Here is a 22,147-nt window from a genome sequence, read left to right as displayed (position 1 = left end):
ACACAGCTGAAGAGGCAGAGAAAAGCAAGGGCCTCTGCCTTTGTCTGCCCACAGGCTTTGGCCAACCCTCAGGGCTCAGAATGGGGCCAGGGGTGGGGGTAGGCACGGGCATAGAGGGCAGGTGTGGGTGTGCAGGGGTGGCCCCTCCAGACTGGGCAAAGGGACAGCTATGGCAAAGCCTACTCAGTGAGGCCTAACTCAGACATTTGTTTTTTTCCAGACAAACCTGGGACCCATTTCACACCAGCACCTCCAGTGCCTCCGGACGGTGAGTGAGTGGGGGGCCTCCGATGGGACCGGCTGCACTTGGGAGACTGTGTCTAGAGGGATAGTGGCACTCTTGGGGATCAGGAGCCATTCTTAGGGTGTGCACACCAGACATATCAGGTGTATCTGGAACAGATGAGGCTGGATGAGGGAGCCTGGGTCCTTCCTGGGATATCACAGTGGTGGACGGGCAGAGGGCGTGTCGGGTCTGGAGTCCTTGGGCCTGGCCCTGTCCTGGCCAAGGGCCATCGCACACAAGCATGTCTCCAACTTCTGTGGGCCTTGCACTTCTTGGCCGAAAAATTGGGAATAAGTCCTGGGGCCTGCAGGTTGTAAGATGGGTCAGACGACATGTGCAGAGCAGGGGGTGGGTGTGAAGGACCAGTGACTGAGGAGGGATTGGAGGGCCTGTCCCTGAGACTGAACAGCCTGGGCTTGGCCTTCCTGACCCACTTTATGGGCTGGCCTCCCTGAGAGGCCTGCTAGTCTGTAGGCCACTGTGATTTAGCTAATATGGGAAGGGGAGGGGAGGAAGCTGTTGATGCCACCAGAAAGGGCGGCTTGGGGTCCTCTCCTTGGGTGGGGACATGGAGAGCTACCAGGTTTGCTCTCAGTACCGGGCCCCCTGCTGGGCAGGTGCCTGGCCACGTCCACAGAAGTCACACGTAGGAGGGTATCCTTATATGGGATGGGCTGTGGGAGAGGGTCCTGGAGCTGTCTGGATTTAAAGGCGGGGCTTGGGTCGGGAGGCACCTTCCCCTCTCCCGGTGTTCCCAGTCTCCTCTCCTAAAGCGTAAGAGCTGCGTCTCTGCTTTACGCACACCCTGGTCTTCCCTGCAGCTGCACACGTGGGCCCCCACACCCACACTCTGGTCCTACTGCACCCTTGGGGACGGCTACGTGCCACGGCCGTCATCATCCCTCCGAGGCACACACACTGTGTACTGGTGGCCATGGGCAGGGCTTGGGGTATCCAGTCCATCCCCCACCCGAGACCAGGAGAGGAGTTGAATATACTCACTCCAACCGGTGGTTATAAAAAGCCACTGCCGCCTCCAGCATGGCACGCGTGAGGGAGCCCTTGGGCGTGCAGGGAGCAAGACTGTGCAGGGAAGCTGAGTGGCCGAGGAAAGGCTCCTGTAGGAGTCTAGCCTGGGGCGAATGCGGCAGGACACGTGGCTCGTGGGTATATGGGTGCCCTGCCTGCATTTATGAGGGGCAGTTTATGGGGTGATTAAGGGCTAATATAGGCGTGGCTCGGGTGGTGCCTGCCACACGCAGGGCACGGCTGTTGTGATGAGCTTGCCAGCAAACACGTGTGCACGTGTGTGTGCTTGTGCGTGTTTTACGTCCAATCAAAAAACTTGTCTTGAGCCTCTGTGATTCCCTAGACCCGGGGGGGGGCGTGGAGAGCAGACATGGGGACGGGCAGCTGTGGAGCTGTATCAGGGTTACGCGCGGGAGCAGCCCTCGCCTAGCCTGACGGCCTGAGCACGGGTCTGGGGAGGAAACCATTTCAGCCTGGACAGGGTGAGCGCCGTGAACTCAGGCTTCTGCTCTGCCCACGTCACATCACCAAAGGCTGTAACTGTGCTGGGAGCCGCGAGATCTACCCCCACTTTGCAGCCAGGAGATGGCCCCGGGCGAACCGCCACTCTGACAGCGGCGTGGGCTCCACAAAGTGGTGGCAGGTGGGAGCGCTGGGGCTGGACCAGCCTGTGTGACTTGGGAGTCAGTGCGGGAGCCTGAGCTTGATGGCCCCCAGAGGCACCCTGGCCTCTCCTCTGCCCTCAGCCACCGTCAGTCTGACAGCTAGTTCCAAGGACCCTGTCCCCGAGACGTCTCTGGTCTCTGCCCCCAGCCCCCTCACCTTGCAGTCCATCATCCTCCCTCCGCCTGACCCAGTGCCCCAGCCTTGCTTGTCACAGGTTAGCTGCCATTGTCAACACCGCCATCGCCCACTAGTAGCTATCTTGGGGGGACAAAGCAGAACCCTGGGCTGTGGAGGGAGGGTGCAGGTCTTGGTGGGCAAGGAACATGCTGGTCATCCAGGCGTAGATGTCTTTGTCCAAGGGGTGGGAGCCTTGGAGCGGTCTGGCTGGACCGAGGGTGATCAGACGGAGAGAGGTCTCAAACCAAGGGCACAGACACACGGCAGGCAGCCCAGGAACCAGAGGTGTAATGAGGTGACGACCAAGTCTTTGCCACAGGGTCCAGCACTCTGGAAGATACCTTGGTCGGTAGGTCCAGTTGAAGCCAAACAAAACGGGCCGCTGGATATCAGCAAGTGCCTGTGGATTCTGCCCGGGGGGTCCCGGGGGCCTTGGGCAAGGAAGATGAGAGGAAGGTGCTAGGGGAGAGTAGATGGAGTTGGAGGGAGACAGAGAGTAAAGAGGGCTTGCGGGTAGACAGGATTTGAGTTTGGTTTGAGGCGGGACAGAGCGGGGTGCTGATGTAACCACAGTTCTTGTTACGGTCCGCATAGAGCTACGTGCTGGGCGCCCTCCAAGCCGCTGCAGATATTGGCCCCACGGTAACCCTGGGAGGCAGGTCCCACTGTCCCCACTCACAGAAGGAGATACTGAAGCATGGCAAGGTGATAACTTGCCCACAGTCGCCGGGCGGGTGAGTGCAGAGTTGGAGGCAGCCTGGCTCTGGGCTCTGCAGGAGCAGGGGCTCAGGTGAGGTGGGGAGGAGGAAGACAGGAGTGTCAGTGGGAGGGGAGTACAGGTGGCTGCAGGGACTCCAAGCTGGGGTGTCCCTACTGGCCCCGCCCTTGCCTCAGGTCTCTGTCCACTCAGCCTGTGTGGGGTGGGGGTAGGGATGCCCAGTCAGGCCCGGAGGAGCCTGGGGTGGGCTGTTGCTGTGGCAACGGCTGGCTGCAGCTTCCTTTGGGGCCCTGCCCCACCCCCGGAATGGAGGTGCTTCCCCCTCCTGCCCCACTTCCTGAGCCTGCTGGGAGGTGATGGGGGGAGCCACCCCACCCTCTGCACCATAACTTATTAATGATAATTACAAGCGATTAAACATTCATCAGGTCTAAACAGCTGCAGCCTATATCGGGCCTGCACTCGTGTGGGCGTGCAGTCCTGGTGGGGGTCCTGGTGGGGGTCCCAAGCAGTCAGCCTACCTGGGTCTTCTCAGGAGGACCTGTCTCTGACGGCTCTGGGTTTAAATGTCCGAGAGCCTTCATTCCTCCGGTCCAAGGGACTGTGGTCCCTCACCGGTGGGGTCAGGAGCAATACTTCCTGGGGCTGCTGTAGAGAGTAGAGGTTCAGCCACAGGGTGTGTGCTGGGCACACAACAGTTTTTAACTACAGGGTTAGGAACTGAAGTGTTTAAAGAGGAGGGTAACAGATCTGCAGAGCCCCTGTGCTCAGCCTCCCAGAGGAGGTCACGGTGGAGAGTATGGGGGGGTGGGCAGCAGGACTGGGGAAGAGGGGGAGGACATTTACTGAGATGGAGGCCGCAGAGGACAGACGGGGGAGAGGGAGGTGTGTGAGCACCCGAGGGACCTCAGAGAGAGACCCCGTCAGCTTTCAGCTGGGGAGGCCGGGAGGGTGGGAGGGCCAGGAACCCTGGAGAAGGCCCTATTGAGAACGCCATAGCTGAGGGACCGAGAGAGGTGTGGAAGGTTCGCAGGGTGGGCCGAGAAAAGTCCGAGAGGCAGAGCTTACGTGGAAAAGATGTGGGGAGAAAGGAAACCTGAGGGGAAGGCCTGGGGTCGGGGCCCCAGGTTCCTGGCCAAGGAGGGACCCAGAACCAGAAGGTGGAATGTGTGGCCTGACCCCGGATACTTCCCCCACACCTGCCTTAAAACCAGGTGACCTCAGGCCAGAGGTGGCAGGGGTTGGGCTACTTTGGGACCCTGGAGCAGCTGCCCCCAGGAAGGGGCCAGGACCGGGGCTCTGAGGGGTGGGTCATGGGTCAGATGAGGGGCTTTGATTCTGATGTGGAGGCAGGGTGGGTTCCTGAGCAAACCTGGAGCCAGTTCCCTGTGATGTTGTCCTGGGGGTTGTAGGTGTGTGGCTCTGTGTGTAGGGTCCCCACGGAGGTGGGTCAGGAACAGGTGGACTTGATTCCCTGGTGCTGGTGTGAGATCTGGGGGATGCCCCCCTCCACAGCTGTGGGGTTTGGGGGAGGGGGGCAGAGAAGGTTCTACCATGAGGAAAGGCCCTGGGGCTGGTGGGGGTGGGGGGTGGGGGGAGAACTGTGGTGGGTGGGGCTGGAGAAGGAGAGGGAACAGGTCCTGTCAGCGTGCACGGGTGCGTGTGTGCATGGCCGTGATGGACACACATACGTACGTCTCCGCGCGTGCCAGCGTGGACGTGTGTGGACGTGTCCGTGGGGCTAACGAACGAACACACCGAGTGCATCGTGAGGTCTCTGCAGATGCGTGGACGTTGGAAGTGTGCACTGGGGCCCCGGGGGGCCGGCAGAGGCTGGGCCCTGACCTTCCCTTCTCCCGTCCTACGCCCAGCATGCCGAGGAATGTTGTGTGGCTTTGGCGCCGTGTGTGAGCCCAGCGCGGAAGGTTCCGGCAGAGCCTCCTGTGTGTGCAAGAAGAGTGCCTGTCCGGCTGTGGTGGCGCCTGTGTGTGGCTCCGACGCCTCCACGTACAGCAATGAGTGTGAGCTCCAGCGGGCGCAGTGCAGCCAGCAGCGACGCATCCGCCTCCTCAGCCGCGGGCCCTGCGGTGAGTGCGGGCTCTGGGCGCTGCCCCAAGGGCAGAGGGGACGGCTTTGTGACCCCACCCCCCACCCCCACAGGCTCCCGGGACCCCTGCTCCAATGTGACGTGCAGCTTCGGCAGCACCTGTGTGCGCTCAGCAGACGGGCAGACGGCCACGTGCCTGTGCCCGGCCACCTGCCGGGGGCCCCCTGACGGCCCCGTGTGTGGCAGCGACGGGGCCGACTACCCCAGCGAGTGCCAGCTCCTGCGCCATGCGTGCGCGCGCCAAGAGAACATCTTCAAGAAGTTCGACGGCCCTTGTGGTGAGCCCTGCTCCTGTGCGCGTAGCATGACTTCTGTGTGTGCGTGCATGGCACAGCACCCTGACCTCCGCCCTCCTGCCCTCTAGACCCTTGCCAGAGCGCCCGCAGTGACCTAAGTCGTATCTGCCGTGTGAACCCACGCACGCGGCGCCCTGAGATGCTGCTGCGGCCAGAGAGCTGCCCTCCTCGGCAGGCACCCGTGTGCGGGGACGACGGGGTCACCTACGACAACGACTGTACGATGGGCCGCACGGGAGCTGCCCGTGGCCTCCTCCTCCAGAAAGTGCGCTCCGGCCAGTGCCAGCCTCAAGGTGGGTGGCCGTGGGCGGGCCCGGCCTTGCCACTCTGTGTGACCTACATCCCTGCCGGTCCCCACACTCTCCTGCGCTCCTCCCTGGTGCCCACTCACCACCTCCTGTACGAGTCCCAAGGCGGCACTCCGGCCGGTCTGATCTCCTTGCTCTGCCCTCCCAGACCAGTGCCCAGATGTGTGCAGGTTCAACGCCGTGTGCCTGATCCGCCGGGGTCGCCCCCGCTGCTCCTGTGACCGCGTCATCTGCGACGGGGCCTACAGACCTGTGTGCGCCCGCGACGGGCACACCTACGACAGTGACTGCTGGCGCCAGCAGGCTGAGTGTCAACAGCAGCGCGCCATCCCTGCCAAGCACCAGGGCCCGTGTGGTGAGCACCGGTGGGTGGGGCCCACGCTGCAAGCGGGCTGGTCCTGCATGGGTCCCTGCCGGCTGTCATCACAAACCATCCACATCCTGAGTCACACTCCTGCTGGGGTCCTGGGCGAGAGCCGGTGACGGGGGAGGCCTGGCCGGGCTGCTGTCTGTCGATAGGCTCCGGGGCGGTGGCTTCTGTTCGGAGGGTGCCGGGAGTACCCAGCGGGGAGTGGGCAGAGCCGGGTGCCCGGCTCCCTGGTGCCTGCGTGGGGCCGTTCCGCCCTCCAGTCCCCTGGGCCCTGTGCGGGCAAAGTCTCAGTCAGGCTCGGGCTGCGTGGGGGCGGGCCGTGGAGGGTGGAGACAGCATATACTGCTGTGGCTCTGCCAACCCCCAGCCCGTGTCCGTCAGTTGGTCTGTCCGTCTTTCCGCTCTCTCTCTCTCTCGCTCTCTCTCTCTCTCTCTCTCTCTCTGCGTCTGTCTTCTCTCCTCTGTCCTTCCTTCCCTCTTGGCTCCGCCTCTTGTGTCTTCCAGCCTGACCTGGCAGGATGAGGTACCGCGCCTGCCGCCAGGAGCCCACAGCCCGAGGTCTGCCCCCGGCACAGCAGGGAGGGGGGGTGGCTCGCTGCTGCCTGGCCTTGTGGTCCTCAGAGCAAGTGGACAGACACCTCCTCCCCCTTGTGGCCCTGGGTGTGACTGTGGGCTGCAGACTCCTCCCCCCCATGGGGAGAGAGCCCCCCTACCTGTGTGGGTGTCCCAGGGCTGCTGGTGGCCAGGGGTCAGTGACCCGGATGGCTGCATAAGCCTGGCCTTCCCTCAACCCACGGCAGGGGGGGCAGTCAGGAAGTTCCTGCATCTTGGGGGCGGCCCCTCCCTCCACTCACGCAGGGGGCCGAGGCTGTTTGGGTCTGTGTCCCTGTCCGCGTCTGTCGTGTGTCTGTCCCTTTCTCTGCTGTGTCCTGAGCATTTCGGCCCTTCTCCCAGTCCACCTCCCCTCTGCTGTCCCCACCCTGGGAGAGGGTCTGCTGCGTGGAGCTGGGGGCTTTGTGCATAAGCCCGGGGGAGCAGGTGGAGCTCACTGGGTGCCTGTGTCCTCCCCAGACCAGCCCCTGTCCCCGTGCCTTGGGGTGCAGTGCCCGTTTGGGGCAGCGTGTGCTGTGAAGAACGGGGAAGCTGAGTGTGTGTGCCAGCAGGCGTGTTCGGGCATCTATGATCCTGTGTGTGGCAGCGATGGCGTCACGTACGGCAGCACGTGTGAGCTGGAAGCCACGGCCTGCACCCTTGGACGGGAGATCCGGGTGGCTCGCAGAGGACCCTGTGGTCAGTGGCGGGCAAGTGGGTCTTGCTAGTGGGTCGTGGGTCCTGGTCGCCGTGGTGACGGAGCCCCTTCCCTAGACCGCTGTGGGCAGTGCCGCTTCGGAGCTCTGTGTGAGGCTGAGACCGGGCGCTGCGTGTGCCCCTCCGAGTGCGTGGCCCTGGCCCAGCCTGTGTGCGGCTCTGATGGGCACACGTATGCCAGCGAGTGTGAGCTGCACGTCCACGCCTGCACACATCAGATCAGCCTGCGTGTGGTCTCGGCTGGACGCTGCCGTGAGTGGGGCCGTGGGGGCCGGCAGGCTGTGGTCCTGGGTCTCCCCCCTCGGCTGGGGTCCGCTGACCTCCGCCTGGCTTCGCCCTCCACAGAGACCTGCGGAGACACGGTGTGTGCCTTTGGCGCGGTGTGCTTGGCTGGACGGTGTGTGTGTCCCCGGTGTGAGCGCCCTCCACCCGGCCCCGTGTGTGGCAGTGACGGTGTCACCTACCACAGCGCCTGTGAGCTCCGAGAGGCTGCCTGCCAGCAGCAGACACGGATCGAGGAGGCCCGGGCAGGGCCCTGTGAGCAGGGTAGGCTCGGGGATGACCGGCAGGGGCTGCCGTGCACCCGCCTCAAACAGGACCCCACGGGTGACCCGGCCTCTTCCCCGCAGCCGAGTGCGGCTCTGGAGGCTCTGGCTCTGGAGAGGACAGCGAGTGTGAGCAGGAGCTGTGCCGGCAGCACGGTGGCGTCTGGGACGAGGACTCGGAAGACGGGCCCTGCGTCTGTGACTTCAGCTGCCAGAGCGTCCCGAGGAGCCCGGTGAGCAACCCCCGCCCCCCAACCTCCCCCGGCTCCGGGCAGGCCGCGGGGAAGTGGCTGTGGCCACCCACGCTGACCCCGCCCTTCCAGGTGTGTGGCTCCAACGGGGTCACCTACGGCACCGAGTGCGAGCTGAAGAAGGCCCGGTGTGAGCTGCAGCGGGAACTGTACGTCGCGGCTCAGGGAACCTGCCGTGGTGAGTGGGCACGCGGGCTCCGTCTGGGTGTGTGTGGCCTGTTCCCTGTGTGTGAATGTGCTTTGGCGTGTGTGCGCACACGTGTGAGGCATGTGGGTAGGCACGTCCCCGTGAGCGCTGCGCATGTGCCGTGTGGGGCGTGCGCACACGTAAGTGTTTTAAATGTGCGGTGTTGGCGAGTATTCGTGTTTGTGTAGTTGCACACGTGGCCGTAGGGTGCCTACCAGTCAGCAGGTGCACTGAGCACCCACTGTGCGCCAGACTGGGCTTTGGTGCAGGGAGGCCACGTGTTAGGGAGGCCCACGCTCTGGACACTTTGTTTTGGGGGAAGACTGACGGTGATCCAGTAGATACGTCACGTTTAGGTACTTCTACGTGTGCACGAGTGCTCGTGGGCGTATGCGCGTGGACTTCTGCACGCGTGTGCACATGCATGTCTGCGGGGTGTTTGAATGCGCGCGGTTTTGGAGGAACGTTGGCAAATGTGCACACGTGCGTGTGTTTGTGTGTGTATATGCCAGTCTGTGAAAACGTGCTACCCTAAGCGTGTTTGGTTCCGGTTGTGTGTGTACATACGTGACCTTGGGTGTTCTGCATGCTCTTGGTCCCATGCGTCCAGACATGTTTTATAAGTGGTGTGGTCCGAGCCCCAGGTACCCAGGTCCTGGTGGGAGTTGCCATCAGGGGAGGTTGAGGCGGAGTGGCCAGGCCCAAAGTGGGCATCAGGCAATGCGTGACATCTGAACCCTCTGCCCCCTTCCTGCAGGCCCCACCCTGGCCCCGCTGCCACCTGCAGTTCCCCCGCACTGCACCCAGACCCCCTACGGCTGCTGCCAGGACAACATCACTGCTGCCCGCGGTGTGGGCCTGGCTGGCTGCCCCAGTGAGTATTTGACCCCAACACTGACCCCCAGCCGGGTGGAGCCATGTAGCTGCAGTGACCTTATCCTGTCCTGGCCTTGCAGGCTCCTGCCACTGCAACCCACATGGCTCCTACAGTGGCACCTGTGACCCAGCCACAGGCCAGTGCTCCTGCCGCCCAGGGGTCGGGGGCCTCAAGTGTGATCGCTGTGAGCCTGGCTTCTGGAACTTCCGTGGCATTGTCACCGATGGCCGGAGCGGCTGCACTCGTGAGTGACAGGGGCGACGGTCAGTTCCCAGGTGGGCACTCCCACCTGTCCACCTTGTCACTGTGTTCCTCGTCTCACCTGCTCAGACCCTGGCCTGATCCGCACCAGGCAGGAGCTGGGCTGGGCTCTGGAGCCAGTGGGGAAACCAGGCGTGGACCTCAGGTTCTTCCCCCTGCCCCCCAGCCTGCAGCTGTGACCCCCGGGGTGCTGTGCGGGATGACTGTGAGCAGATGGCAGGGCTGTGCTCATGTAAGCCTGGGGTGGCCGGACCCAAGTGCGGGCAGTGTCCGGACGGCCACACCCTGGGCCCTGCTGGCTGTGAGACAGGTGAGGGCCGTGCCTGGCACTGACCTTGGCTCCCTTTGCTGGGGGTGGGGCCGTCATAGGGGCCAGGCCTCCTCAGCCAGCAGGGCCCCCCATGTCTGCCCCAGACTCCTTGGCGCCCGAGACGTGTGCTGAGATGCGCTGCGAGTTTGGGGCATCCTGCGTGGAGGAAGCTGGCTCCGCACACTGCGTGTGCCCAACACCCACCTGTCCAGAGGCCAGTGCCACCAAGGTGAGGGGTGGGGCATGTGGAGGGTGGTAGGAGAGGCGAGGGGCCTTCCCCCAGCATCCTTGCCCTGTGCCCCAGGTCTGTGGGTCGGACGGAGTCACCTACGGCAATGAGTGCCAGCTGAGGACCATCGCCTGCCGCCAGGGCTTGGACATCTCTATCCAGAGCCTTGGCCCATGCCAGGGTGAGGCCCAACCCACCGCCCCAGAACTGACCGCGAAGGCCCGACACTGGGCTGACCACCTGACCCAGCCCTCCACTCAGACTCTCTTTTTCTTGCAGAGGCTATTGCTTCTGGTGCCCGCCCAACATCTCCTGCACCCGTGGCCACCTTGGGGCTCAACGTGAGCAGGGCGCTGCCGCCCCCACCCGGCGCCCTCCCCCTGACTCCCGGCAGTACCCCTCACAGCCGGCCCACTCCTCGACCCTCACCGGGACCTTGGACCACTGCCCGCATCCCCAGGACAACCACGAGGCCCGTGCTGACCATGCCCCCCACGGCCCCTGCCACAGCCCCCAATCTCGCCACATCTGCCTTTGGCGAATCTGGCAGTGCTGATGGGAGCGGCGATGAGGAACTGAGTGGTGACCTGGAAGCCAGTGGGACGGGCTCAGGGGGTGAGCATGGGCCCAGGGATGTGGGGGACAGGGCCCAGGAGGGCCACCCCTGGGGCTAGGCTCAGACTGTCCTTTCCCAGGACTCGAGCCCCCTGAAGGTGGCAGCGCTGTGACCCCTGGGCCACCCCTAGAGAGGGCTTCTTGCTACAACTCACCTTTGGGCTGCTGCTCGGATGGCAAGACGCCCTCGCTGGACACAGAAGGTTCCAACTGTCCTGGTGAGTGGGTAGCCGGGGGCTGGGGTGGAACGTGAATGGTGGCCTGGACACAGCCAGGAATGCTGTCTCCCCCCACCGCAGACAGGAGGCCTGTCCAGCAGGTGGGCCCTCAGGGTTTATAGTCTTCTGGTCTTGGCACACACATGTGTGTGGTCTCGGGGATTCGGTGTAGGCATGCACACGTGTGGCCTCGGCCCTCACGCACGTGTGGGTGCCTAGGACCTTGTGGCTAACTTCTTTCCTATTGCAAGCCGGCCTCGGGCACTGCTCCAAGAAGTCTGCCTGGTAACTGATGCCAGCCCTGCCCTGGGTCCCCACTAACCTCATGATCATCTGACTAACCACCACCTGCCCTGCACCCCGTGTGGCTTGCTGCTGGGGCCTGTGCCCGTGGCCAGCTCAGAGGCCAGGCAGGGCCTCACTGCCCCCTCCTCCACAGCCACCAAGGCGTTCCAGGGTGTGCTGGAGCTTGAGGGAGTCGAGGGGCAAGAGCTGTTCTATACACCGGAGATGGCTGACCCCAAGTCAGAGCTTTTTGGGGAGACCGCTAGGAGTATCGAGAGCACAGTACGTATGGGGCCCACAGAGCAGGGCTACACTTCCCTCCCGGGACAGACCCAGAGAAGGGCTGCAGCGAGAGGGCCTGACAACCCGGCCTGGGTAGCTCCCCGGAGCCTTCACCCGCTCCGCACCCACAGCTGGATGACCTCTTCCGGAACTCAGACGTTAAGAAGGACTTCCGAAGTGTCCGCCTGCGGGACCTGGGGCCTGGCAGCTCAGTCCGAGCCATTGTGGACGTGCACTTTGATCCTGGTGAGTTCCCTACCCTGGGCCCTCCCAGGAGACAATAGGGGCGCTGTGTGGGGCTCCACCGTGCTCAGTGTCCCCTCCTTCTCAGCCACGACCTTTAGGGCGCCCGACGTGGGCCAGGCCCTGCTCCGGCAGATACAGGCCTCTAGGCGCCGGTCCCTGGGGGTCAGGCGGCCACTGCAGGAGCACGTGCGCTTCATGGACTTTGGTGAGTGCCCAGTCTGGCCAAGTGCTGTGGCTTGCCTGTCCTGTCATCCCCTGTGACCCCGAGGACCCTTGTCCCTGCTGGCCCTCCCTGTGCTCTGCCTTCTGGGTATCCTGACAGTCTCCGTAACCCTCAGACTGGTTTCCTGCGTTCTTCACGGGAGCCACCACGGGAGCCACACCTGCTGCCGCCACGGCCAGGGCCACCACCATGGCCCACCTGCCTTCTGCTGTGACCCAGCGGGCCCTCTACCCCAGTCACACAAGCCGGCCTGTTGGCAGGACCACAGCCCTGCCCACGACACGCCAGCTCCCCACCACTGCCCCCCGTCATGTGCCTGGACGCCGGCCCTTGCCCCCAGGCACCCAGCAGCCACCAAGGCCCTGTGACTCCCAGCCCTGCCTCCACGGAGGGACCTGCCAGGACCAAGACTCAGGTGGAGGCTTCACCTGTAGCTGCCCAGTGGGCAGGAGGGGAGACACCTGCGAGAAGGGTAAGGGTCATTCACACTGGAGAGAGGCAAGGGGCAAGGGTCGGGGCTGCACCAAGCCACCGTCAGGAGTTGGGGGCTAGGCACCCCTGAGCCGGGGACAGGGCTGGGGATCTCCAGTTGGAGGAACACGCAGGGTGGGGCCAGGGTCTCCTGCACCCTGCAGCTGGTCCCTCCCCGTCCCCCTGCAGCACTGCAGCCCTCACTGCCAGCCTTCGGAGGCCACTCCTTCCTGGCCTTCCCCACCCTCCGTGCCTACCACACATTGCGCCTGGCGCTCGAGTTCCGGACGTGGGAGCCACAGGGGCTGCTGCTCTACAATGGCAACGCCCGGGGCAAGGACTTCCTGTCACTGACGTTGCTGGGGGGCCGCGTGCAGCTCAGGTGAGCACGCAGGGCTGCCTAGGCCGGGGTGGGATCAGGGCCAGGGCATACTGGGGCGGGGGTGGTCAGGAATGGAGGTGAGACGGCTCAGGGTTAGGGCAGGAGGCTGAGGTTGAGCAGTGGACCTGACTCCTTTTCGCTGTGCTGACCGCCTGCTCCCATCCCCCAGGTTCGACACAGGTTCGGGGCCCGCGGTACTGACCAGCTCAGTGCCTATAGAGCCTGGCCGCTGGCATCGCTTGGAGCTGTCTCGGCACTGGCGCCGGGGTACCCTCTCAGTGGATGGTGAGACCCCTGTTGTGGGCCACAGCCCCAGTGGTACGGATGGTCTCAACCTGGACACAGACCTCTTTGTGGGCGGCGTCCCAGCGGACCAGGCTTCCGTGTGAGCATCAAGGAGGGTGGGGTGCCCCTGATCCTGGAGCCCTGACCTTGGTCCTGACCCTTGACTCTTGTGGGTGGAAGGGTGAGTGTGGATGATGGCAATGACCCTGATTTGATCCTGATCCTGATTCTGTCACCCCTGGGGTGGCATCCCTGAGGACCAGGGATGGTCCTGCTGGCTGCTGTGTTACCACTAAGGATGGGCTAGGCTGGCCCTGACCTTCTACCTTGAGCCTTGACCCTCAACCCACTTCTTGGTTCTGTCCTCTTTGTGGGACTAGCCATCTTGTGAACATCAAAGGGGCTGGGGCTGGGGATCCTGGCTGACTGGGGGGCGGGGGGCAGTGTCACAGGGGGCTGTGAGGGAGGATGCCTTTGGTCTCTGGCCTCTGACGCCTGACCCTCATCCTGGCGGCAGGGTGCTCGAAAGGACCTCCGTCAGTGTTGGCCTCAAGGGCTGTATCCGCCTGCTGGACATCAACAATCAGCGGTTGGAACTCAGCAGCTGGCAGGGGATAGTAACCCGAAGCTCTGGTGTGGGTGAGTGCAGGGACCACCCCTGCCTCCGTAGGGCCCTGTGCCAGGGACTGCAGGCTGGTGTGTTCCCTTGTTAGTGCCCACCCGGCCGCTGTGGTGAGGGTGGAGCCTGGGCCGGGTGCTGGGGCAGGGGGCACAGCTGTGTGTCTGTGGGCAAGGGTTCAAGTCTCCTGGGACCCCTTCCTGTCTCCTTCCAGGTGCAACCTGTAGTGATGGCGAGAACCCCTGTGAGCCGAACCCTTGCCACGGGGCAGCTCCTTGCCGTGTGCTGCCTGGGGGCGAGGCCCAGTGCGAATGCCCCCAGGGACGAGGGGGCGCCCTCTGTCAGACAGGTGGGAGCACTGGGCTGTCAGGGCTGGGAGGAGGGTGAGGAGGAGGGGTTTTGGATTGAGCATTAGGGTGTGGGTTCGGTTTGGGGTTAGGATCGGAGGTCAGGCTAGCGCTAGGGCTTGAGTTAGGCCTGGGGCGCATAGATCAGTGGGGTTCCAGGGAACCCCGGGGGTCAGGGCCCAGCCCCCTGTGTGACTGCTCTCTTGTCTTGCACAGTCTCCAAGCAGGATTATCCCCGGCCCTTCCTGGCTGACTTCAGCGGCTTCTCCTACCTGGAGCTGGAAGGCCTGCATACGTTTGCGCGAGATCTAGGGTCAGTAGGGACAGAAGGGGTGGACGAGAGGGAAGCGTCCCGCCAACCCCGTCCAGCCATTGAGACGCCCCCACCTGACCCTGCGTGACCCCAGGGAGAAGATGGCACTGGACGTGGTGTTCCTGGCCCGTGGCCCCAGTGGCTTGCTCCTCTACAATGGGCAGAAGACGGATGGCAAGGGGGACTTTGTGTCACTGGCGTTGCATGATCGATTCCTGGAGTTCCGCTATGACCTGGGCAAGGGGGCAGCGGTCATCAGGTGCATCCTCTTGGGTGGGCGTGGGGGTGAGACTGGGGACACTCGGCAGTGTCACTCAGGCTCCTGAGTGGGCAGGCTGGCAGGGCCCAGAGCCCGCTCACGGTACCCCCTCCTCACCAGGAGCAAGGAGCCAGTGGCCCTGGACACCTGGACCAGGGTCTCACTGGAGCGCAGTGGCCGCAAGGGTGCCATGCGTGTCAGTGACGGGCCCCGAGTGCTGGGGGAGTCCCCGGTGAGTGTCCCCGGGGCCATGGACCTCCCACCACCAACACCCCTGCCTCCTTCTTCCTCCTCCTCCTGGGAGGCATGGCAGCCCCCACCCCACAGCTGGCTCTCACTGAACTGTTTTCTCCCCCGTCTGTCCTGTGCCTCTGTCTGTCTGTCTTCTTTCTGCCCTCACTGCTCTCTGGCCCTTGCTCTGCAACCCCCACCCTGCTCTTCGGACACCAGAAGTCCCGCAAGGTACTGGTCTCTGCTCTCATCCTGCTCATTCACCTTCTAGAGTAGCCCCTACCCCCACTAAGTCCCCACATCGGCCGTGTTTGTGTGATTAACTGCCTCCTAGGTGGGCTGGCGGGCGAGGGGGGGTGGATCACTGCGGGCCAGCGGGGCTGCTGATCTGGGGCTTAGCGTCCCTGTCTCTGCCCAGTGAGCTCCCTCACCCAGCACCTCCCCTCAGGTGCCACACACAGTCCTCAACCTGAAGGAGCCGCTCTATGTCGGAGGGGCTCCTGATTTCAGCAAGCTGGCCCGGGCAGCTGCAGTGTCCTCCGGCTTTGACGGCGTCATCCAGCTGGTGCGTGGGGCAGGGGCAGGGGTGGTGGCGTCGTGAGGAAGGGCCCACCCATCCCAGAGTTGCCTCTGTCCCGGGGCAGGGGCTGCCATGGTAGGGAGGACACCCGGCAGGACGGAGGTTCTCCGCCTCTTATCTCCCTAGGTCTCCCTGAAAGGCCACCAGCTGCTGACCCAGGAGCACGTGCTGCGGGCAGTGGACGTCTCGTCTTTCACACACCACCCTTGTACCCAGGCCTCGGGCCACCCCTGCCTCAATGGGGCCTCCTGCCTCCCTCGGGAGGCCTCCTATGAGTGCCTGTGTCCCGGGGGCTTCTCAGGGCTTCACTGCGAGAAGGGTGAGCGCTGCTTGGCGCTTAGCTGAGGCTGGGTGGGGTGGAGCCCCGCCCGAGGTGACCCTCACCCCGACTATCTCTCAGGGCTGATTGAGAAGTCGGCAGGAGATCTGGATGCCCTAGCCTTCGACGGACAAACCTACGTTGAATATCTCAATGCCGTGACCGAGAGGTAACGTGCCGCCCGGGAGCTGGGCACCTCCTCTGCCCTCTGTTGTGTGTCAGGTCCTATCTGTGCGTGCTGTGCTGGGTAAGATGCCCAGACCCTCCACAGTCACCCTCAGCTTTGTGGCCGAGAGGGGAAGGCCCAGCGGCGCCTCCACCTCCCCCCCCATCGACTCGGCCACCCACCACCTCCCTCCACCCTCCTTTCTCACCACCTCTGTCTCTTTGTTTCCAAGCGAGCTGACCAATGAGATCCCAGCGTAAGTAGCACCTTGGCCCCCATCCGCGCCTTCACTCTCACCCATTCTCAGTTCCTCATCCATTGGCAGCATGCCCCTTGCCCCACCCCCACTGAGGGCAAGGGCGAAACTTTCCACCCTGGTGGAGGAGAGTGGGGTTGGGCTGCCGTTCGTGCCATGGAAGGGTTAGTTCCCTAGCTTGGCAGTGGGAAGATCCCCATTCCCGGGACCTGTGCTGAAGCCCAGTCACCACGTCCACCCCAGCAGCCACTGCCCTTGACAGAGGGCCCCAGCAGAGTGTGCACGTGTGTGTGCGCATGAGAATACCTGTGTGTCTGAGTATGTGGATACACACGGGTCCGTGTGCGGCGTGTGTATGTCACGTGTGTTTGGACAAAGGCCTCTCCCAGGCAGGTGAGCCCTCGGTCTTCATTCCACGCCACCCCATGCCTCACCTGTCGATCTTTGGCCTGGGTCATGCCCGCCAGCCCCACGTGTACCCACATGTCACTGCCCCGGCTCTATGGTGGGAGAGCCGATTCCCTGGGGTCCCGTGTATCTTCCGTGCGTGCTGGCTCTCTCACTCTCCATTGCTGGGAAGGGGACGTGGGGCGGAGCTTCCAGGTCGCCCCACACAACCCCCCCCCCCCGCCGACCCTGCGCTACAGCCTGTCTGTCCCTTGCTCACCTGCTTCCCCTCTCTTCTGGCTTCTAAGTCCTGAAGCTCCGGATTCCGGGGCCCTCCCCAGGTGAGCAGTGACATCCCAACCCCCGCTGTCTGTCCACCTTGCTCCTCTGTTTGTGTGTCTGCCTGTCCGGCCACATCCCCTACCATCCGTCTCTCGGCCTGTCTGTTCCGTGTTGTTGCCCGCCTGCCTGCCCGTCCGGTCTCCCCGGTCTCATCACAGCTGCTGTCATGGCCCTTGCCCTCCCGCCTCCCCCATCCCGTCCCAGGATGCCCTCCCGGAGGCGCTGACCAGCCTTCTGCCCCGCAGTGAGAAGGCAGTGCGCAGCAACCACTTTGAGCTGAGCCTGCGCACAGAGGCCACACAGGGGCTGGTGCTGTGGAGCGGGAAGGCCACAGAGCGGGCTGACTACGTCGCTCTGGCCATCGTGGATGGGCGCCTGCAGCTGACCTACGACTTGGGCTCCCAGCCCGTGGTGCTGCGTTCCACCGTGCCGGTCAACACCAACCGCTGGTTGCGGGTCAGGGCACACAGGTCAGTGAGAAGCCCGGGGCGCGCCAGGAATAGTGGCGGGCGCTGCCTGGACTTGCCCAGGCAGGGCGCGCCCAGTCGCTTGTAGCCAGGGCACAGGCTTGAGGTGGGGGCAGGGCTAACTCACCCGAGGTCACTGCCAGTGATGGGGGGAGGGACCGGAACACACGGGAGAGGCAGTTATGGCCAGGGAACCCCTGATCTGAAAAGAGAGTCCCTGCTCTACCCAGACGCTGTTTGGAGACCTGTCCATACAGCCTGAGCCTGGCCATCCCTTTAGCAAAGTTTAACCCACAGGAGGCTCCCCTGCGCTAGCCACAGGGTACACTCCTGGGGATCGGTGCCACCCATTCTGGCCCCCAGGGGTGACGGCAGCGGGCCCGGGGCAGGGCTTCTGGCGAGAGGGATTTGGGGGCTCAGGATCTAGGGGTGGCAGGGTGTGCCCTCTGGAACCACCTGAGGGCCTCACCCCACCACACCCCCAGGGAACAGAGGGAAGGATCCCTCCAGGTGGGCAATGAGGCCCCTGTGACTGGCTCTTCCCCGCTGGGTGCCACACAGCTAGACACAGACGGAGCCCTATGGCTGGGTGAGTGTTTTGGGGGAGGCCAGGGAAGGGGTACCCAGGGGTCTCAGAATCTGAGGGAAGACCTCATCCCTTGGGGCTGGCAACTCAGTGCCATCTGAGTCACCCATCCAGGACAGCCGACCCACTGGCTGGGATAGTCCTGTCCCCTCTTGTCTTAGGCCCTGGGCGGTTATGGGGCCAGGAGAAATGCTCCAGCCTCCTGGCCACGTGGCCCTCCAGGGCACTGACAGGCCTCAGGTAGCTCACCTGTCCTTTTCAGTACCCGTGGGTCTGTCTGCTGGCTAGCGTCCCAGATTGCCCATCCCCGTGTCACAGTCGGGTGGCCTTCCTTCTGTCTTCTTGCAGGTGGCCTGGAGAAGCCGCCCATGGGCCAGGCCCTGCCCAAAGCCTACAGCACAGGCTTTGTGGGCTGCCTCCGGGATGTAGTGGTGGGCCAGCGCCCGCTGCACCTGCTGGAAGATGCTGTCACCAAGCCGGGGCTTCGGGCCTGTGCCGCCCCGTGAAACATACGCCACAGCCCACCAGCCACCCTGCTGTCATTATTTTCTATTTTTGTAAACTCATTGCTTTTTTGATATGGTTTTCTTGCCTGTATGTTGGCCAGAGGGACTGCTGGACCGGCCTCCCTACCATCCAGACAGACAAGCTACAGAGGCAAACTCTGTGTCAAGGGACTTGCCGGGGGAGGTGGTGCAGGCAGCATGGAGGGCTTGACTCCAGCGCTGGTCTCAGGACGTGCCTCTCCACCTCAGGCCACCGTGTCCCGGCCCCTCGTGCTGTGCCTCCCCTGTGTGTCCACCTGGGCCGGGCCTGTGTCCCCAGAGCAGGAAGGCGCTGCTGGGGCTTGAGGGGGCCGTTCCTCCTTGCAAGCCCTCAGGGGCCTCCTCGGTTCCCACTTGAGCTGCTCCTGCCCTTGGCGTGTGCGGTAGGCCGGGGCTAGCCTCGAGCGCAGACTGGCCCCTCCCAGGCCTCCTGTGCCAATACTGTGACTTAGAAGCAATGTTACTGTTGGGGCTATATATTGTACCCTTCCTTCCAGCCATGTCCGCCAGTCCCAGAGTGCTGGAGAGCAGAGGCCAAGCCCGGGCCTGGTCAGGGCACCTTGGCCCTTAGTTGGCCTGCCTGTCCATCCAGCCACCCTGGACATAGCTGTGTCCCCTCCCTGATACCCCAGGTCCCATGAGGAGTCCTGAGAGGGAGCAGGACCGCTGTGTGATGTGGTTGATGTCCACTGCCTGCTTGTTTGGGCAGCCGGCATCCCCCTCTCGAGGATGGATGTTCGGGCCTGACCACCAACCTTTATGCATTGATTTTATTTGACACGTGGAGTGACAGGGCCATCGTTCTTCCTGTCCTGGCCCAAGGGCGGCTGAGGACTCCACACAGCAAACTCCCTCTCAGGTTCTGGCGTGAGGGTAGTTGTCATTGTCCAAGAATGACCAGGGGTCGGCCGTATGTCTGACCAAGGCCAAGGGGTGGGTGTAGAGGCAGCAGAAAAAACTGCAACGTTACGCCGCATCCTACCTGTCCCCCCCACCCTCCCCTCCGTGGGGGTAGCAGCCCCAACACCCCCACATCTGGGACTGTGTCATGTTACTAACTCCAGTCTGTGTCTGTGTCTGTGTCAATCACCGTGAATTAAAGTCTGAACACTTTAAAAGAATTGCTGGCATCTGTCCACACCAGACACTGTCCTGAGCCCTGCCTGGCCCGGTGATGACCCACCTGGCTGGCTTCTGTCCCATGGCTTCTCATTCAACTGTATGGTATAGCACAGGCTGCAAGTTCTCTTAGGAGGCTCTGGATGAAGGGGGGTGCCATGCACTGGGGATCAGGGCTGGTTTTCACAGAGTGCTGGTTAGGGTGGGGGTAGGGGCATGGAGGCCAGCCTTGGATGTGACACCTTGCGGGCAGCAACCCCCGTGTGTGCGCGTGTGTGTGCATATTTGCACATGTCATCTATGTGCATGCGTTTGTGAGCACAGGATGGGAAGGAGGACTGTGAGGAGAGGGGCAATGGGGTGGAGGGGCAGGGTAGGTGGGGAGGGAAGGAGGGGGCCTGGGGGTCAGCCAGGATGGGTGGGTGGGGCAAGCTGCCCTTTCCACTGGCTCAGGAGGGAGGGCAGCCATTGGAAAAATACCCATACACACAGGACCTGGGTGACCTATTAGCCCTTGGGCATTCACATTTTCATCCGTTATTCTTTCACTGTTTTGTTCAGGAGATGTGTATGGAGTAGACGCTGTGTTCCCATCACCTGGTCACCTGTCAGGTACTGGGGATGGAGGGGAGGGAAGCCCTAAACCCCCAGTGCTAGGGAGGGATTGGCAGGTGAGATGGAGGAAAGGAGGGCGGGACTAACCTGGGGCTCCGTGAAAGTTCCAGGAGGCCTGGTGCTCAGACCCTGGCCTGAGGATGAGCAAGTTGCCGGAGCAAGGGTGTAAAGGCCTGAGGTGGAAAGAGAAAGTGCAGGGCCAGCCCAAATAGCTGGAGGCCACACATGCAAGGCCGTGAGGCCAACAGCCAAGCTGGTAGGAACAGGCGAAGATGGACAGGACAGATCTTGGGGGGGTTTGAGCCGGAGTTGCTTGGACTTCATGAGAAGGGCTCCTGACGTGTGAGAGAGTGCTGGGTCCCAAGTACTAATAAAAAGAAGAGGGGTGAGGCACCTGGGTAGCTCAGTTGGTTGAGTATCTGACTCTTTTTAACTTTTTTTGAGAGAGAGAGAGAGAGAGAGAGTGGGGGGGAGGGGCAGAGAGAGGGAGACAGAGAGAGAATCTCAAGCAGGCTCCACACTGTCCTGCTGGAGCCCGCCGAGGGGCTCGAACTCACAAACTGGGAGATCATGACCTGAGCCATAAACAAGAGTTGGACGCTTAACTAACTGAGCCACACAGGTGCCCCCAAGCATCTGACTCTTGATTTCAGCTCAGGTCATGATCCCAGGGTCGTGGGATCGAGTCCCACATTGGGCTCTGTCCTGACAGCGCAAAGCCTGCTTGAAATTCTTTCTCTCTTCCGCTGTCCTTCCCCCACACACGCACGCATGCTCTCGCTCTCGCACTCTCTCTAAAAAAGAGAAGAGAGGGATTTGGGAGAAGAGTGGATAGGCCTGGGCTGGGCTGGGCAGGGGACACTGATGGAGGCCCTAGGGCACCTGGGTGGACACCACCCTGATTTCATGTGGAGGGGCCGGGCTTGAGGAGCTGAGAGCCACCTGAATGGAGCCCAGGAAGCCATGTAGTACCAGGTGGGAGGGGTGTTGAACTGAAGTCCAGCACATAAGGGAGCAGGTGGACTGCTCTGGGCGTCGAGTGAGGGGAGAAGAGGACCTCACACCAGGAGGTTAAGGAGAAGGTGGGCCGGTGAGGCCAGGAAGACCAAGAGTGTCTGGGAGCTGATGCTTCCAGAAGGAGGGGGCTCTCAGGGTAACTGCTGCTGAGGTTCAGGACCCGCAGGTGGCCAGGTGAGGTGACCTGGGTGAGTGGGAGAGGAAGCACGGTAGCCAGAGCTGACCTGCTCTCCACATTGGTGCGTAGGGATCTAGGATCAGGGGTTGGAAGCTGCAGAAGTTTCCATGCCTTGGTGTACCACTCCTGAAAAGGTGGCAGAGGGGAGTTGAACAGGAGAGGGCCCCAAAATTCCGAAGGAGGGAATCTCAAGGTTGAGAGCCCAGATAAATTAGGGTGGTGCTCCCCCGCGAGAGGCTTATGAAAGGTGGTTTGGCCAGTGGGGGCAAGAAACAAGCAGACAGGGGGCAGCTGTAGCAGAAGCAAAGGCTCTGAGGTGAAGGGGGTGTCAGCATCACTTAGGACGTGCGGAGACTGCCTGGTGCGAGTGGCAGAGGTGGAGGGGGGCGAGGGAAGCCCCGTTTCGTAGGAGGGGTTAGAGGAAGATGCGGTTATCACAGTGGATCCAGTAACCCATCCTCCACCTCAACACTTCAGGGGTCTCCTCCTCTGGCTCCGAGTCCCCTCCCCCCACTCCCCATGAGGGGAGCACATCCTCCCTACCCCCCCCCCCCCCCCCCCCATTAAGGAGGCAAGGCAGGAAAGGTCTGCGGGTTCTGGGACACGCGGGGGCCAGGACTGATCCGCTGTCGCAGAGCGGCGGAGGCGGCTGGCCAGGCTGGGGGCCACTCGGACCCCTGCCGTCCGGCTCCCTCGCCCTCCGACCCCGGGACTCCCGCGTGAATCCCCTGGTTCTGAAGTTGGGCGCCCTCGAAAACTTTTGCTTTTATCCCAACTTCTCCCAAGCGCGAGACGTGTGGGCGTGGCGCCTTTAAGGAAGCTCAGGGACTGGGCTCCGAGTGGGCGGGGCTCCTGGGGGCGGGGCCTTC

At 63.1% G+C, this 22,147-nt stretch overlaps 1 protein-coding gene across 6 annotated transcripts in view; it reads left to right on the top strand.

Annotated features, from left to right (window-relative positions):
* The window catches only part of AGRN (agrin), a 34,570-nt gene extending 15,100 nt beyond the window's left edge, over positions 1–19,470 (top strand). For 2 of the 6 annotated variants that reach the window (XM_058719516.1, XM_058719518.1), the window contains 35 exons: positions 221–268; positions 4,748–4,963; positions 5,037–5,261; positions 5,348–5,572; positions 5,736–5,942; positions 7,029–7,247; positions 7,323–7,517; positions 7,611–7,811; positions 7,895–8,043; positions 8,134–8,239; positions 9,006–9,122; positions 9,205–9,369; positions 9,553–9,696; positions 9,801–9,925; positions 10,001–10,106; positions 10,187–10,540; positions 10,621–10,758; positions 11,198–11,325; positions 11,457–11,571; positions 11,657–11,776; positions 11,910–12,266; positions 12,455–12,647; positions 12,817–13,032; positions 13,450–13,571; positions 13,766–13,900; positions 14,115–14,211; positions 14,306–14,470; positions 14,591–14,702; positions 14,921–14,932; positions 15,150–15,266; positions 15,408–15,600; positions 15,682–15,769; positions 16,997–17,221; positions 17,704–17,807; positions 18,153–19,470. In XM_058719516.1, the coding sequence (XP_058575499.1) occupies positions 221–268; positions 4,748–4,963; positions 5,037–5,261; positions 5,348–5,572; positions 5,736–5,942; positions 7,029–7,247; positions 7,323–7,517; positions 7,611–7,811; positions 7,895–8,043; positions 8,134–8,239; positions 9,006–9,122; positions 9,205–9,369; positions 9,553–9,696; positions 9,801–9,925; positions 10,001–10,106; positions 10,187–10,540; positions 10,621–10,758; positions 11,198–11,325; positions 11,457–11,571; positions 11,657–11,776; positions 11,910–12,266; positions 12,455–12,647; positions 12,817–13,032; positions 13,450–13,571; positions 13,766–13,900; positions 14,115–14,211; positions 14,306–14,470; positions 14,591–14,702; positions 14,921–14,932; positions 15,150–15,266; positions 15,408–15,600; positions 15,682–15,769; positions 16,997–17,221; positions 17,704–17,807; positions 18,153–18,310 (5,597 nt within the window). In that variant the 3' untranslated portion in view covers positions 18,311–19,470. Of the gene's footprint in view, positions 1–220; positions 269–4,747; positions 4,964–5,036; positions 5,262–5,347; positions 5,573–5,735; positions 5,943–7,028; positions 7,248–7,322; positions 7,518–7,610; positions 7,812–7,894; positions 8,044–8,133; positions 8,240–9,005; positions 9,123–9,204; positions 9,370–9,552; positions 9,697–9,800; positions 9,926–10,000; positions 10,107–10,186; positions 10,541–10,620; positions 10,759–11,197; positions 11,326–11,456; positions 11,572–11,656; positions 11,777–11,909; positions 12,267–12,454; positions 12,648–12,816; positions 13,033–13,449; positions 13,572–13,765; positions 13,901–14,114; positions 14,212–14,305; positions 14,471–14,590; positions 14,703–14,920; positions 14,933–15,149; positions 15,267–15,407; positions 15,601–15,681; positions 15,770–16,717; positions 16,963–16,996; positions 17,222–17,703; positions 17,808–18,152 lie in introns of those variants that run through there. The other 4 variants (XM_058719517.1, XM_058719519.1, XM_058719521.1 and 1 more) reach the window with 3 other exon arrangements.
* The last annotated feature ends 2,677 nt before the right edge of the window (positions 19,471–22,147 follow it).

The sequence above is a fragment of the Neofelis nebulosa genome, chromosome 2 (genome assembly GCF_028018385.1).
Source record: "Neofelis nebulosa isolate mNeoNeb1 chromosome 2, mNeoNeb1.pri, whole genome shotgun sequence".
NCBI classification, from domain to species: Eukaryota; Metazoa; Chordata; class Mammalia; order Carnivora; family Felidae; genus Neofelis; species Neofelis nebulosa.
Note: the sequence above shows the minus strand (reverse complement) of the source record. Positions and strands in the feature narration are given on the sequence as shown.